Source organism: Aethalodelphis obliquidens, unplaced genomic scaffold, assembly GCF_003676395.1.
Source record: "Aethalodelphis obliquidens isolate GAN/ISIS:26980383/991018 unplaced genomic scaffold, ASM367639v1 scaffold83, whole genome shotgun sequence".
Classification (NCBI taxonomy): Eukaryota; Metazoa; Chordata; class Mammalia; order Artiodactyla; family Delphinidae; genus Aethalodelphis; species Aethalodelphis obliquidens.
In genome coordinates, this window is record NW_020838027.1 from 3,522,278 (window position 1) to 3,539,201 (window position 16,924).

The following is a 16,924-nucleotide window of genomic DNA, read 5'->3' on the forward strand; positions in this document are numbered from 1 at the left end:
TCAACCCACAGTTTGTCACGATCACGTTTCTGTCATTAAACACTCTTCTGCGACATTTGAAGTGGCTGTGTAGCCTCCAGTGTGGACGCCCCGTAGTTTGTACAATCGGTTCTGTTTCATGGAACCCCCAGGTTGACTCTTTATTTTCTGCCATGACGAATAGTGTCGTCACAAAATTCGTACAGCTACGTGCTCAAGGTTATCCACGATCCTTTCTTTAGGATAAATTCCCAAAAATGGAATGGCTGGGTTAAAGGATTTGTGCTTTTCAGTGCATTTTGTCAAACTAGTTTCCCAGAAGTCTCACTAAAGGTCTATGTCAGCACCTACTTTTCTGCAACCATTACAAATGCCGTTTTAGTCTTTTTGGAAGGGGGAGGTTTGAGCTTATTTGATATTTAAAAGTTATAACTTTCTGTGTTCATTTGAAGTTACCCGATTTCTAGAGAGGTTAATATATTTGCAGCTCGTTAATTTGCCGTTTGCGTTTAGCCTCATGTGAATTGACTGTAAGATCCTCTGTCCAGTGTCAGATTGGACTGGCTTGTCAGGGCTCTCTCCATATTAAGGTTATTAACCTGTGTCTGCCATGTATGTTAGAGATGTGCTTCTCACTTTACCGTTGACCTTTCGGCTGTGTTTATGGTATTTACCGGCTGGGACGGCATCACTGCCTGCCGGCCAGACATCTTTCCTTATATGATGCAATGACACGTCCAACTTCTCAGAGCCAAACCGAAGTTCATTATTTCCCCCCGCCCCACATGGCTCTTCCTGCTGACTCACTCATTCCTGTTAATGTCACCACCACTTTCCTAGCCACCCAGGCTTGAAATGTTGAAGTCATCTCTGATTCCAGCTTCTCTCTTCTCCCCTCCGTTCCGCCAGTTGCCAACTCCTGTGGGTCTATTTCTGCTAGTTCTCTTGCAGGCAGCCCTTCTGACACCACAGTGGCTCGTTATCTCTTGACTGGACTTTGGAACCAGAGGCCTCAGAGGTCATACCTTGCCTCCCCAGCCCGAGTGCCCCCCTCTTCCTTCCCCCTTGCCCCTCCTGCAGGCTACCAGCGCATCAATTTTCCCCAACTAGAGCTCAAGCCTAGAACTCCCTGGTTACAAACTGCCAACAGCACCCCGTCATCTCGTATTTAAATACAACCTCGGGGCTTCCCTGGTGGCGCAATGGTTGAGAGTCCGCCTGCCAATGCAGGGGACGCGGGTTCGCGCCCCAGTCAGGGAAGATCCCACATGCCGTGGAGCAGCTGGGCCCGTGAGCCATGGCCGCTGAGCCTGCGCGTCCGGAGCCTGTGCTCCGCAACGGGAGAGGCCACAGCAGTGAGAGGCCCGCGTACCGCAAAAAAAAATAATAAATAAGTAAAATCAATCAATCAATCAATACAACCTTTTAGCCTGGCTGTAATCTCTGACAGCCCCATCTCCCACTATCTGGGCCGCGTTCCCCAGGAGCACTCACTGCTGTTCCACGCTTTTCCTGGTTGCGGAAGCCACACCCTCCAAGAGCTCCCTCCCACTGTCGCCCCCACCACAATCTGTGGAGAAAGCTCCCAGCAATCCCGGGCCTCTCTGACTCTCTCACTGAAGTGACTTCTCTCTCCTCTGAACCCCCAGAGCAACCTGCTTGACCTTCTCTTGTAAAACAAATCTTTCTCCGTCATCCAGTGGAGACTCGGGGTCTTCCGCTTCCACCAGACAGCGTCCTTTGAGGGCACGGTTCCCGCACGTCTGTTTCTTCCACGGGACCATACAGCACTCACAGCCGCCGATGTTCAGTGGGTATTTGTGGAATAAGGAGCACCAGCCCAGGTGGTGATGCCTGGGGATCATACTCCACTGCTGCTCCCCACCCCAGGCCCAGCCTCCTGGGACAGGGCACCCTGTTAGCTGCTGGGCAGAGCGCAAGTCCCCCTCTGCAGGAGGCCGAACTGGGCTGACAGCCTCCGGCCCCAGGGCCTGGTTCACAGTCACCTCTTTGTCCCCGTGACCGGTGGTTATTGAGGCGAACGGACCCTGAATCCATCCATCTTTGCCTCGTGATGCCACGCGTGACGCGTGATGCATGGTGTGTGATGGGCACTTCGTAAGTTGGCACCGTCGAAAGAATCTCAGGGGACCCCGTGAAAGGGACCTTGAACTCAGGGTGGAGTGGAGCTCAGGGGTGCAGGAGGCCCCTGTGACCTTGACCATGCAAGAGCCTGGTCCAGCTGGGACTTTCTCTCTCCTTAATATATTTAAATGGAGTCATGATTGGGGTGAGTTTCAGGCACAGAGCCTCCTCCAGCTTTAGAGGTGACTGCAGCCAGCACGGGAGTGTGCAATTGACAGTCTATTTTTAGCCTCCTGGAGGCCGTGACCAACATCCCAAGTGGAGGGTGGGCACACCTGCTGCATTCTAATGAGGCAGCCCGTTGCCTCTGCTGCCAGACAGCCCGGGATCGTGCCGACCTGAAACCTGATGTTGCTAAACTGGGAAGTCTGCCTATTTCCCAGAGGCTGTAGCCTAGATACACCAGGAAAACAGGACCATCACCCCACCCTCCCCAGCTTGCTCCCCTCCAGCCTGGGACTCTGGGCATGATGGAGGGGATGGACTCGGATTTCTTGATCTTGCTCTAGGACCTCCCTGTTTCCCTTGCTAGAAAGGAGATAGTAAGTCTGCATTGACCCAGCTTACAGATGAGAAAACTGAGGCATAGAATAGGGAGATGTTAATGTACTCTGAGTACTGCTGCTACTACTAATGAGAATAACAATAACAGAGCACTTACTCTATGCCAGAAACTGTTCTAAACTCTTCACAAATATTAACTCATCACTGAAAATAGATTTTTCAGAATTCTGCCCCTTTTGAGGCCTTTGCTGTGCCGTGCACATCTGGATTCCCTACACTTCAGGGAAAGGTGTTTCTTCTCCCGGCAGAACAATGCTTCTGCAGTGAACTCTGAGCCTCTGGGCGTCCATCTCCTCCTCTGTCCTCCCGTTAGCCCGTGGAGGAGGAAGCGCTGGTCAGTGCCGGGCAGCAGCTGTGGTGTGTGGAGCTGAGCTGGCTGTCAGGGTCGGGGAACCCAGGAAAGGGCAGTGCACTGGCAGGAGGCTGGCTGTCAGTGTGGGCGCTTGCATTTCAGAGGAAACTTCTGCTGATGTTCAGAGTAAAACTGTGAATCGGAAACTGGGGGTGGTGGAGCGCAAGACAACAGGTGTGAGAAACCAGAACCTAAGAAACCTGCATTTTGGGGGCCAGGTGCTGCTTGCGGGGTGGAGAGAAGTCCAGGGGCTTGAGCTGCCTAAGGACGCAGGTGGGACTCATTTTAAGAACTCAGACTCACGATGCGCTGGGCCCTTTCCTAAGCACTTTCCAGACACCAACTTGTCTAACCCTCAGGATGACTCTAGGACGTGTGGACCATTTTATTCCCGTTTTAGAGTTGGGGAAACTGAGGCATCAAGAGGTGAATAACTCTGTCCAAGGTTGTGTGGCTGCGAATGGCGGGGCTGGGATTCACGTTTCGGGGGGCTGGCTCTGGAATCCATACTCCAGCCACTCTGCTCTGGGATGCTGTGTGATGCCATTACATCTTTCCCTTTATTCGCCTCTAAGAGATGGTATTATTGTCTCCATTTAACAGATAGGCCAACTGAGGCCCAGATCTGCTCAGGTCACCCACTAGTAGGAGACGGAACTGGGTTAAATTCAGGTTGGTTGGGCTCCTGGGTAGCACACCACCATCCCACACAGCACAGCCAACAGCCTGGGGACACCATTGCCCCTTCGCTGGGGCTGCTGGGGCTGATTGGAGCCGGCTTGGGGCGGGGCGGGAGGGGGAAGGAGGGAGGGTAGAGTCTCAGAGGGCAGGACCTCATGGGTGCTGTTCACACCTGCTCCTTCTCTTCCCCGCAGGTGAGCAGCCCACCCTCGCAGCCCCCGCAGCCCGTCGTCCCAGCCAAGCCTGTGCAGTGTGTCCACCACGTGTCCACTCAGCCCAGCTGCCCGGGACGGGGCAAGATGTCCAAGCTGCTGAACCCGGAGGAGATGACCTCGAGGGACTATTACTTCGACTCCTACGCCCACTTTGGGATCCACGAGGTACAGCATCCTGTGTTGGTGGCCGAGCGAGGCAACCCCAGTTCCGCTGTGGCCGCCCCGTCTCCTTGGACAGCACCATGTGTGCAGCTCTCTGCTGTCATGAAGGGAGTTCTCCCCGTCGCTCGAGGGCCCTGGCCCTGTCTCCATCCCGGGGGCCCCACAGGCGGGGGGTCAGGGCCAGGCTTGGAGCAGGTGAGCACGTGAAAGCACGTGTATGGGTGCCCCTCAGCTGAGAGCCAGGGGTGCTTCCGTGGTCCTTGTTACAGGGTCCTAGCACCCTCGCCTCTTCCTGACCCTGAGCCTGGGAGGTCCGGGAGGACCGGACGTCCTTGGTCCTTTGCTACAGAAGCTCGGGTGCTTTGCAGCTAGCGTCCCAAGGCCACAATGACCTTCTGGCATCATGATGTCCAGTCCTCAGTCAGGCACGAGCCCTCAGGTTCATCCTGGACCAATGAGCACTTCCAGGGAAGAGTCAGCAGGCTTCCTTGGAAACCTGGCTCTGTCTGACACCCTGATTGATTCTCAGGAAATTCTTATGTCTCAATGCTGTCTTCCTCCATAGCAGGGAAGATTGATGTTAGCTGTAGAACAGAACAGAGCTACCCGACTAGAGGCCTCCTGGCTGCAGCGGGGGCCACAACAGTATTTTTACCTCCCTCCCCACCATCTCCAGCACTTCCTCACCCCAAATAAACAGCTGACACGAGCCGAGTGCGTGCTCAGGGCTGGCCACTCTTCTGAGTACATTATATGTGTCGTTTCATTGATTTCCCAAGAGCTCTATGAAGAAGGTGCTTCTGTTATCCCCTCAGTGTGACGACATCGAGAAAGGAACAAAAGCTTGCTCGCTATGCAAATGCTTTTTGAAAACAAGTCCCAAAGCTCCCCTTTCAATTAGATGCTTCTGTAAACCCTTCCTGTATCCAAACGGTGATGCGGCATTGCCAGAAGTGTGTTTACTAAGTAACAGGCAACAAGTTTTTGAGTGTCTGCTCCACGCTGGGTATTGCTCCCAGCATTTTATGTCACTGGCTCATTTATTCCTGAGGTCAACCCTGTGAGGTTGGTATTATTATTTGTCCCCATTTCACAGATGAGGATATAAGACCTTACGAATCTTATCAACCTTCATTCATCTTTGCTGGTTCCTTTCCGTGCAAGGTCACGAGCTGATACACGCAGAGCTAGAAATGAAACCTTCACGTGTGGGGGAGCCGGGGCTTCATCTCCTAATTTCCAGGCCGTACAGCCTTTCTTTCTTTCTGGAAACTTTGGCTTTGTTCCTGCTGGTCCTTTTGCAATTTCCCATGGAGGTAGAGGGTGGAGGGGTTTGGCCCCTGAGGACTGCTCTCCCCGTCGGAGCATTAATTAGGCCTGGGGCCTGCAGGGGAGGGGCTGGGCCCTGTGTTTAGTTCTGGGGGCCTGGCCCAGGGGGGCCTGTGCAGCTGAGGCTGCAGCTTTCGGTGGCTTCCACTGGGGTGGGGTTGCGATGGTGCACGGAGCCCAGTCCTAGGCCTGAGAGGTGAGAAGGTCTGGGAGGGAGGAAGGGTGCTTTCAAGAGCTTCCCTCCTCAAGACCCTGCCTCTAATTAAAGGACAGTCCTGTGTCCTTGGGCACCTGTCTCAGAGCAGATTGCTGGGAAGAGACAGCAGTTCCAGGGATCCTAAAATGCCCCCCTTGGGCCTGCCTGGACCCCCATTAGGGACCAGCCGAAGACAGTGTGCCCCTCCCATCCGCCCTCCCGTCCTCAGGCCCCAGCCCCGCAGAGCCCCCTCCCACTGATTCCTCCCACCCCTCCCTGCAGCACACGTAGGCACCTAGGATGTGCCCTCCGGTGCTGTTACATCTCTATGATTCCTTCAGAACGGGGCTCCCCGGCGCTCCGCACACTGTCTGGTTTTTCTGGGTTTGATGAAACAGCAGCTCATCTCATCACTCAGGCACTGCCTGGTCCCCACGAAGGCCGGGCATCCGGAGCGTCTGATCTCCACTGGGAGAAGATACCCAGGGCCACCAGATACATATAGTATGTGCCAGGCTCCCTCCATTTCAGGTATTGCTAGAAAAATGAGACCTGTTCCTGCACATCCACAAACACAGTGCAGACTGAGCTAATGAACTTGGAGTAAAGGATCTTCAGGTCTCCATCTCATTTCTCTCCTTAGTAACCTGTCCGAGAATACTTTTAGCAGCTCTTCGCACTGGGAAGTACTTCTGATCACCCAGCTTAAATCCTTCTTGCTGCTGCTGGGGGCCAGGCCTAGATCCTGGCTCCTGGGGAAATGCACAGGTCTTTAACGCCGGGGCAGCTAGCTGGCCTCCCTTCATCCCTGAGCTTCCCCTCCGGCCTGTTTGGGCTCCACGATCATCTGCTGTAAAAGGAGGTGAGGGCAAGTAGATGGCCTCCTACCGTCGTTCTCTGCAGACAGGGCCTGTTCATTTCTCGTTGTCAAACACAAGATATCTCCTTTCCGTGCCAGACGGCTCGTGGCGATGCCTTTGCTTCCGCAGTCTGGACAAGACCCACGTCTCGCCGTCCCATCCGGAGCCGAGCTGGCCCTTTGGCAGCCTTTTCCCGTCATTAACAAGATGCTCACACGGGTGGGCAGCGGCACTGCCAGCTCGCTGATTAACGGTGATCAGTGAGTGTTTGGGAAACATGGTGCAGGCTGGATAGGGGTGGTTTAGTCTATAAATGCAAACAAGAAGTGCCGAGTGGCAGGGGGACAGTGCAGGGAGCTGGAGAGCACAGCAGGAGGTGCTTCTGGACGCTTTTCTTCTTGCATCCCATGGCCTCTCCTGAGATGACTCCATGCTCAGCCTCCGGAGGTCAGGGGCCTGTGCATTCCGGACCAGGGCCTCTGTGACAAGAAAGGAGTCCTGGACAGGAGCAGATGTGACAGATGTGTCCTTGTGCACAGAGGGGAGCGGCCCAGCCCCACGGCCTCTGAGATCCTAGCTCTGAATTCTCGGCATCTTGAACGGTCAGCCTTGGGCATGGGGCCTCAGCTACCAGAAGAATCCGCCCCAGTGGGGCCCTGTTCCCAGCCCCCCAGCCCTGGGCGCTGAGCCCACTCCTGGCCAGCTATCTTCTTTTCACAATCTTACTGCAGGGTTTTTGGAAATAGATTCTTCAGGGCCTCATTTCCCAGCAATTAGTCAATGTGCTGCCATGTGTTCAGTGGGCAGCAGATAAAGTCACCCACAGCTGGGGGTGGGAATTGTTGTCACTGAAGAGTGGCATGCTCCTGGCTGAATGTCTGGAGACGTCTTTGGGCTATTCTCCTTCAGGGGTGATTAAAGCAGGGGTGCAGGAAGGGTGGGGAGAGACCGTTTCTTTGAACAGGGTGAGTAGGGGAAGCCTTGCTAAGCCACAACTTCTCCCCCGCCCCCAGAACTTGTGCCTTCGGAATGAACTCCTGTGGGCTGGAGCCTTAAAGGAGGGAAAGGGGGGCCGAAGAAGTGATGAAAGATAATGAATTAAAGGGGGCCCCTTGGGGGGATCCCTTTTAGCAGCAACAGGACCTGCAGAGATACTGGGCCAACCTAATTCCATCAGGAAAGGCAGTGAGAACTTTGAACTACGAGTATGATTGAGAGATTTCTGAACCTTTGTCATTATTCTGCCTCCGTTCCTTACTCACCCTCAACAATTTCTTCACAGAGATGAAAAGGTCACAGTTTTCACAAAGAGCAAGAGGTAGCACTTTTGTAACACTAACTCTACCTATTGAGTCATGACAACAGCCCTATGAAATAGCTTCTCTTTTTACCCCATTCTCCAGATGAAGAGATTGAGACACGGAATGCTAAATGATGTTCTGGGCTGGCCGGAGAGCTCCAAAACTTTGGAGCTATGATTCGTGTGCAGGAGTTGGGCTCTGTCGTTACAGAGCACCAATTTCACACCGTGCCCTGTGCCTGGTTCTAGGGATACCGTCTTGTGGTCTCGCAGTTCCGAGGCCTTGTCCTTTTGATGTCGAGCAGTCTTGCAGCATTTGGTTCCAGAGAGCTTCTGGAGGGAGAGGTTGAGCTCACTTTCGAAGTAGTTAAGAGTCAGACATGAACTCAATTTAACCAAACCCTCACCTTATTCAGTTTCTAATATGACCAAAGACATAAGCCTTGGGGCAACACAGGAGGTAGTGCTGGGCTGAAAAGCAAACACAAATGTTTTTAGCCCCTGTGGGGCCCTAGGCCCTGATACAGGAATTAAAGTCCCGCATCCCAACCTACTCAACTCCTAAACCTGCTCAGACCCTGATTGGATTGAACTGACCAGCCCATTATTCTAGCTGCCTAACGAAAGAAAGGCTATTCCCTCCTGGAAAAAGAACAACAACAGACTAACTTCACCACTGTTGATCCTTGGACACCATCTATGGCATAAATAAAAATGATAAGACCTGTGGAGAAACAAGAGAGTTTGGTTCATAGTCAAGGGAAAAATCAGTCAATAGAAACAGATCTATAGACAGCCCAGGTGTTGGAATGATTAAATAAAGATTTGTAAATAACTATAATAAATGCGATTTAAAAACATTTCTAGGAGGAGATGGATATAATAGGTGAAATTGAAGTCCTACAACTGAAAAATGCAATAGCTGAACCAAATATTCGCTGGATGGGATCAATAACAGATAGGACACATAGAAGAAAATATCTATGACCACGAGGACAGGGAAAGAGAAATCATTGAAACTGAAGAATAGAGAGAAAAAAATTGACAAGTGAACAGAGCCTCAGTGACTTTGAGGACAGAATTCAGTGGTAAAACATGTGAGTAATTGGAATTCCAGAGGAGAAGAGAAAGAATGGGACAGAAAAAAATGTTTGAAGAAAGACAGAGGATAGATGTCTAAAATTGACAAAACAAACAAACAAAACCCCAGCAACTCTCTGGATTGATTTGCTCAGACAATGAGTCCACATCTGAAACGGCCCCTGCGGTTGTGGTCAGCACCTGATCACGTTTACGATGATCCGTAGCCATTCTCCAAGCTCCATCTCTCTTCTGCACAGGTCAGATCGGCAAATTGGATGTGGATGTGGGTTTCCTGGAATTAGTCCCCTGGATTAATGGGTCTCATGGAGCTAGCGTTCCAATAGTTCAGAGCCAGTGTCCAACTATCCTCAAAAATCTGTTTATTTTCCTTTATCCAATGCACACATGCTGGCAAATGCCTGCAGGTCATCTTGGGGAAGACTTGGAGAAAGATTAACAGTACACATTTTTGTCAACATACAGGGTTTCTCCTCATGTGACATGGCCTCCCCTTCCTTTAAGGGCTCCTACATCTATAAATTGGCTCAGGTCTGGGAATCCACCGAGGGGCCATGACTCCCTGTTTTGGTGATTCAAGCCTGACTTCCATTCATGAGACCTATAACTCTTCTGCTTAAACAGATCAAGTCAGAATTTAGTGTGTTTTCCACTGTTTGTTTTCTAGAGGTACTTTAATGAACTGGCCAGCACCGTAGGTCTTGGTGAGCCCGACTGCCCTGAATACTGCTTTGGCTCTCCTCTCCTTTGCAGTAGCCATGCCCACCTCATCTTTGGCGATTACACACTACAATTTGGTCCCCGATACCCCAAGATCCTAGCTGGATATTGTTCCCGTGGCAACTAGGAATCTCAGTTCCCAGTGTAATCTCTGATCTATAGAGAAGGGCACACAGAGCTCTTCAAGGCTACTGGACTTCCCTCATACACTTCTTCCTCACAGCTGCGGTGAGAGGTCTGTTCTCTGGCATTGCTGAGCGAGGCTCATGTGACAGATGGATTTTAACATTCCAGTCTCCTGAAGTCTTTGGATGCCTTCCTCTTCAGCAGATCAAGGAAGTTCTGGCGTTTCCACTTCATTTAGTGTAGACTAACTTTTGGTCCATGTTTCAGTCAATCAACCATGCCAACTGTTAGAGGCATTCCAAGACCCTGGAGGTAAAACAGTGAATCCACAATCTTTGCTTAGTGGACCTATGTCAATAGACTTGGCTCAATCCAACTTTATGTTCCCTCCATCTTGATCCCTCACCCTTACTATACATCCCCACATCTATTCCCTATATTTCAATCTATATGTTAGAAGTATCATGCAGTTCTTTTGGTGTGTATCACACCTCCTCATGGGTCACTCTTTGTGCCTTGTTCTTTGGGGTCTGCGTGGAGTCAAATCCAGTTATAGGGTTTTTGGGGATGGGTCCTGAGGAGTATTAACATTACCTGGCTAGCAACGACCTCAAAGGACACCAGTACGACTCTTCAGGAAAAGGAAAATGAACTTTCTTGGGCAGGGGTAGAAGGTGTTTCTACTGGCAGAGAATACGGTAATTTAGGAACTTGAGGTCCCAGCTTCATCAGAATCTGCCTGTATGTTCCTATTCCAATTTTCAGGACCCTATTCTTTCCCAACAGATGACTCAACTTTAACAAAAGAGGCCTTGCAAGGATGGGAATTCAATTTGTGTTGTAATTCAGGCAGGATTAGACTTTGGCTTTGGTTTTCAGAAATCTTGACCCTGCAAGAAAATAAGGTTTTTGTTCCTTTCTTTTATTTTCTTCCTTTTCTTTTCTTTTTTTCCCCAGAAGTCATAGAAGTTTTCAGGTGCTATATGAAGGCCTTGAGCTGGGAATTTAAATCCCTGAGCTCATCATTTTCTTTTTCTAAGTTTTCTAGCACAATTAGCAATGACCAAACCAACAAATCCACCCCATTACATTCCTTACTTTGACTAAAATGTTCTAAGGTGGCAAATACTTGGTCATCCAGAGTCTTGCCTTCTGTAGGAACTTTGTCACCGGTGTCTAAGGCTAAAACTTGAGTAACTCTTTTGCCATTTCACCAGTGCCCTCTTCACCAATGGCAATAGACTTCTTAGTGCCTTTAAATCTAATCAGATCAGAAAACCAATTCCAGAAAACTCAGAACCAATTCAGAGGACCCATTCTTAGATTCTGCTCCGTAGGAGCTATTCTTGGTATGAAATTTTGTATCGGTCGGGGCTCAACCATGGAAGCATCTGTATAAGTTCAGTTCAGGATTGCAGGGAATTGGCTCATGCAGTTGTGTAAGGTTGTTGTCTCCATGTCTGATGCTGAAGCTTGAAGTAGGTAGGTTACAGGGTAGGTAACCAGGAAACGACTATGAATGCAAACTAAGGGGAGATCAGGAGTAGCTACAACTCATAAGCACAAGCTTGAACCCTATGAGGACGGGCTGAAGCACACATCCATTCTATTGCCTTTGACCTTGGTGGGGAGCATATCCTATAGAGGCTGGAGTGTTTCACCTTGGAGCTAGATACACACACACCTGGCACAGGAGTCAGAGAGGCTGAAGGCAAAGGCAGAGCAATTGTAAGCCCAGCTGCTGCTTCATGCCAACAAGGTGGACCAACCCATCAGCAGTGACAAACGTGAACTACAAAATGCTTCCTGCTTCCTTTGTATCTTCTGATTCTCGTGGGAATCTCCCTCACGAACCACCTTGACTAGAGACATAGTAGAAAGACAATTCTGGGAAATATAGCTCCACCTGGTAAGGTGACTGATTACAAAGCCATCACACATGTGTGCACAGAGCTTCAAAAGCATGAAGCAACATCTCCGGAGCTAGAGGGAGAAAAATACATCCCACTGTTGAAGATTTTTGAACACTTCTTTCTTGGGGATTGATAGAACAGATACACACACAATAAACAGTAAGGATGTAGAAAATCTGAACAGCACCATCAAACAACCCAGCGTAGTAGGCATTTATACAACATTGCATCCCCAGAGTACAGAATACACATTTTCTTTTTAAGTGCACATGGAAACATTCACTAAGATAGATCATATGCTGGCCCATAAACACATCTCAATTAAGTTTCAAAAGACTGAAATCATGTAGAGTATGCTTTTTTGGTCATAATGGAATTAATTTAGAAACCAGTAAACAGTAAATTATCTAGAAAATCTCCAAATATTTGGAAATTAGGCAACAACTGAGAACAGGGTCAGAAATCACAAGAGAAATTAGAAAATATTCTCAACTGAATGATAGTGAAAGCACAGTGCTATGATCTGATGTTTGTGTGCCCCTCCCCCCACCCCCGCCCCAAGACTCGTGTTGAAATCCTAACTCCCCATGTGATGGTGTTAGAAGGTGAGGCTTTGGGGAGGTAATTAGGTCATGAGGGTGGAGCCTTTGTGAATGGCATTAATGCCCTTATAAGAGGCCTTGCTTTCTTGCTCTGCTCTCCATCATGTGAGGATACAAGGAGAAGGCAAACCAGGAAGTAAGTCCTCACCAGACACTGGATCTGCTGGCACCTTGATCTTGGACTTCCCATTCTCCAGAACTGCCAGACATACATGTTTAAGTCACCCACTCTATGGTAATTTGTCATAGCAACTGAAGTGACTAAGACATACAACATATGAGAATTTGTGGAATGCAGTTAAAGCAATCTTTAGAGGGAAATTTATAGCTTTTTAAAAATATTTATTTATTTTTGGCTGCATTGGGTCTTCGTTGTTACGTGCGGGCTTTCTCTAGTTGCGGCGAGCGGGGGCTACTCTTCATTGCGGTGCACGGGCTTCTCATCGCAGTGGCTTTTCTTGTTGCAGAGCATGGGCTCTAGCACGCGGACTTCAGTAGTTGTGGCGAGTGGGCTCAGCAGTTGTGGCTTGCAGGCTCTAGAGCGTAGGCTCAGTAGTTGTGGTGCACGGGCCTAGTTGCTTCGCGGCATGTAGGATCTTCCCGGACCAGGGCTCGAACCTGTGTCCCCTGCACTGGCAGGCGGATTCTTAACCACTGTGCCACCAGGGAAGTCCCCTCCTGTGATGCTCTTAATGACACTCTGAAGTGGACACTGCAGTCCCCTTAAGGGAGGCACAGAGAGGATAAGTAACCTGCCTGAAGCCACACAGCCAGGCAGCATCAGAGCCAGGATGCAGACCCCGGCTGTCGCCTCCCTCTTACCAACCTCTTGCACCTCCTCTCTGGCTACCAGAACAGGCGCTGCCAGCCCCGGCATTGAGGCTGACGTGGCGTGGGTGCCGCGTGTTTGGGAGCCCCTCGGGTTCACCACCTGGTGAGAGGCCCGCATACCACAAAAAAACAGAACAGAACAAAACAAAAAAACCCCAAGCAAATAGAAAAAGTACACACACACACACACACACACACACACACACACACACACAGCCTCCTTTAATAACCTGTTTCACGACAATTCTCTCACGATGGCAGAAAGTTCTGCTTCAGGTCTAACTTAAATCTCTCATGCTGTGTTTGTATTGCTCCTTTCTTTGGGTTTTTGTTAAGTTGGAGCTTTCCCAGGTCTGGACGTGAGTTTCTCCTTTAATGGTACAAGGCGCTCTTTCGCCTTGTAAGGGGCAGAGTTTTAGGACGTTGTGTGTACTGATGTGGGGAGCCCCTGGCACAGCTACTCTTCCGTGGCTCTGCCCCATGACAGAACTGAGGTCCCTGAGGAATTCGTCGGGACAGCCCTGGGCCCATGACCTGACAGGTGTGCGCCCAGGTGCCCTGAATACATCAGCTCTACCTTTCCTTCCATACAGGAGATGCTGAAGGACGAGGTGCGGACGCTCACCTACCGGAATTCCATGTATCACAACAAGCACGTGTTCAAGGACAAGGTCGTACTGGACGTGGGCAGCGGCACTGGGATCCTCTCCATGTTTGCTGCCAAAGCAGGGGCCAAGAAGGTGTTTGGGGTGAGCATGCCACTCCCTCCACTGGCCTCTGCGGGGACGCTTCCTTGCTGGGGTCACACCCTCCAGACGGAAGTCAGACATAGCTCTCAGGAGGTGGGCAAGCTCCCGGGCTCCCTGTCACCTGGGCATTGCTCCTGGCCTTGTCCCGGAGTAGCTGACATTTGTGGGGGACTTTTGACTTTTCTGAAACCATTTTGGTGTCATCACTACCTTAGAGTCCTTAGCCCTACTGTGGGCTGTGGTGGCAGGGCAGGGTGGCTACACCTGTGAGCTGTGGTTGGAATCTCCACTATTCCACTCCCGAGAAGTGTGATCTGGACAATTCACTTCTCTTCTGTACCTCGGTTTCCCCATCTGTAAAATGGGCATAATTCCAGTCCCTCGCCCACAGGGTGACTGTGAGGAATGAGTGATTTTTATACGTAAGCCAAGTGCTTAGAAACGCACCTGGCGTAAGTCAAGTGCTCAGTATTTATTAGTATAGTCGGGGCCCTAGGTGGTAACAAGACGGTCTTCTCTCTCTGTTCTTTAAAGGCAAGTTGGTAGATTTAATTCTGCTGTTCTGGCCGCTGTTGCCTCTCCAGCTAGAGGTGGTCGTGGTGGACCTTCTGGGAAGGCTCCCACAATGCAGCTGCACACAGCCTGAGGACGGGGGGCTGGGAGGCTCCGGAGCTGGGAAGAAACTGAAAAAGAAGAGCTCTGAGCTTCCGACTGACATTTGAAAAATGCAGTGGGTCTAGGGCTGGAAAATGGGAATTCATCTTGATCAAAATTCAAGGCACACTGCAGTCAAACAACACGCAGCCCGTGCACAGGACAGCCCAGCGCAGAGGCTGGCGGGGAGCTTTCAGTGGGCTTCGTTAGCTCGGTCATCCCGCAGCCTGTCCTGAGACCCCCCTGGCTCCCGGTTGACTAGAGCCCTCCAAGTCCCCGTGTCCCCCCATCAGTGCCTGTCCCTAAGCCCCGGCAGGAACAGCATCCTCCTCCATGCCTGACCCGGAAGGTCCAGGGCCCTGGCTGGAGGGGGTCTCTGGGACCCCTGACCTGTCTCAAGACACCTCTGTTGTAGCCTTGACCGGGAAAGCTATGATGTACTCACCTGAGGTGCGTGTTGAGGGTACGGGTCCAGCCCGGACGCCCAAGGTCAAGTCCTTCACGGTACTGTCCCTCCCCACCGGCCAGCCTTCCTTCCTTCACGGGGCCTCCCCTCCAGGATGGGGGCTTCTGGCCAAGGGACCGACTCCACTTCCAAGGCTCTCACAGAGCCTCAGGGCAGGACGTACACCCCCTGTAACGCCCCGCCCTCCCTCCCAGGGTGTCTCTGAGGCCCCAGCTCAGCTCCGGAATGGGACGGGAGCCCAGGGCTGAGCCAGGCTAGGCAGGGCTGCCCGTCCTTCTCTTCCAGGTGCGGGGTTCCCTCTGTTTCCAGCAACCTGGCCTCCCCGCCTGGCCCAGGCCTCCTAACCCCAGGCTGGGGCTTGGTCTGTTCGCACAAGGTCCTGCTCTCAGCGCATGGTCAGCGAATTTCTCAAGTACCTTGGCCCTTTGCTTAGGAGATCTGGGGAGCCTGGAAAGACTTCTAGATTCAAAAGAACCAGTTCTTTCAAAGGTGGAGACTGCGGAAGGGATGAGAGCTAACAGGCGTCTGCCCGTGGGGTGGGGAAGGATCTTAAGACGCCCTGAGGCCCTGGACTGTGCCGTTTAACCAGGGAGGGCTGGGGGTGGGAGGATGACCTCAGGGAGGCTCACAGCCACTCTGAGGGTCTCTGCCTTCCACCTCCTCTCCCGGGAGGGCAGTGACTGTGCCAGGAGAGTGAGGCCTGCCAGCCCCTCCCAGATCTCCCAGCTCAGAGACTGGGCCCTCCATGGTGGGGCAAAGGCAGACCAGCGGAAGAGCCCGTGAGTCGGGAGGGCCGCGGGTTAGGTTTTCATCTGCCACGAAGTAGCCGTGCAGCTGTGGCAGGTCACCTCACCCCTCCAGACCTCTGCCCCTCCGTCTGTTACTCTGGCCCTGGACATACAGTGATTCTTCCTCCTTTGCTCTGTGTCCTTTCTAGATTGAATGCTCCAGTATTTCTGACTATTCAGAGAAGATCATTAAGGCCAACCACTTGGACAACAGTAAGACTTACCTCTGCGTGCTTTCCCGTGGATGGAAGCGGGTGAGGGGACTCGTACTTTCTTGTCTGGGTGGCAGAGACTGACATAAGAGCGCTTGGCCTTGGAAACGTGGAGGCCAGCTGAGGCCCTGTTAGCAGGACTGTGCCCACGGGGCTCCGAGGGTCGCATTCCCTGCCAGGTCGGCCAAGGGCGCGTCTGTCCCAGCGCAGCCTCCAGTGAGCCCAGCCTGAGGCTACAGCCTTCATTTCCAAGCCCTCTGCCTGGCCCCCAGCTGTAGGCATCTGTTGAGTTTTGCAAAATGGCAACCATTCCTCCACCTCTTCTCGCTCCACGAACCCTAGCCCCACCTCTCTTGACACCCACCTAGTGGCGTCCCCCCAGACCCCAGGCTCTTCCTTTGGAGAGATGCAGTCCTCTCACGCCACAGCCCCTGCCGCCGATGGGGCTGTCTTGGCGAGTAGGTTGCCCTCGGGAGCGGGACCTTCTTGCAGCTGGAGTCTGAGTATAAAGATATGTGCGTTCCCTTCCCTTCCTCTCCTCACTCCCTTCCCACGTGTTCGTGACATCCCCGGCCCCTCCCTCTGGGACCCGTCCTGAACACACTCACCCCCGCAAGCGTCCCCGATCAGAAGAATTTCTGTATCTCCCATCAGTCAGCGGGATGGGATTTAGTCCCCAGGCCCTGTGCTGAGCGGGGCCACATCACTCATTTCCTAGTTTATAAACTAGGAAAACAAGGTCGGACTTTCTTCCTAAGGATGATGAAGACTTTTTGAAGGATTTTAAGCAGCGGAGGAGCATTCTCTATGGTGAATGGGTTGGGATAGGCTGTAGGCATCAGTGTGCGGGAAGAGACTACTTCATAGCCCCGGGGCCGGGGGGTGGGGGCGGTTAGGCCTCTTGTGTGGCCAGGGTGGCAGCCATCGAGGTGGGAAAAAATGACCTCTTGGGCGATGCTGGGAAATAGAGGCCAGAGGA

At 51.8% G+C, this 16,924-nt stretch overlaps 1 protein-coding gene across 2 annotated transcripts in view; it reads left to right on the top strand.

Annotated features, from left to right (window-relative positions):
- Window positions 1-16,924, top strand: part of PRMT8 (protein arginine methyltransferase 8) — a 78,373-nt gene that overhangs the window by 28,682 nt on the left and 32,767 nt on the right. For both annotated transcript variants that reach the window (XM_027093295.1, XM_027093296.1), the window contains exons 2-4: window positions 3,916-4,101; window positions 13,670-13,825; window positions 15,883-15,946. In XM_027093295.1, coding sequence (XP_026949096.1) covers window positions 3,916-4,101; window positions 13,670-13,825; window positions 15,883-15,946 — 406 coding nt within the window. The remainder of the gene's footprint in view (window positions 1-3,915; window positions 4,102-13,669; window positions 13,826-15,882; window positions 15,947-16,924) is intronic.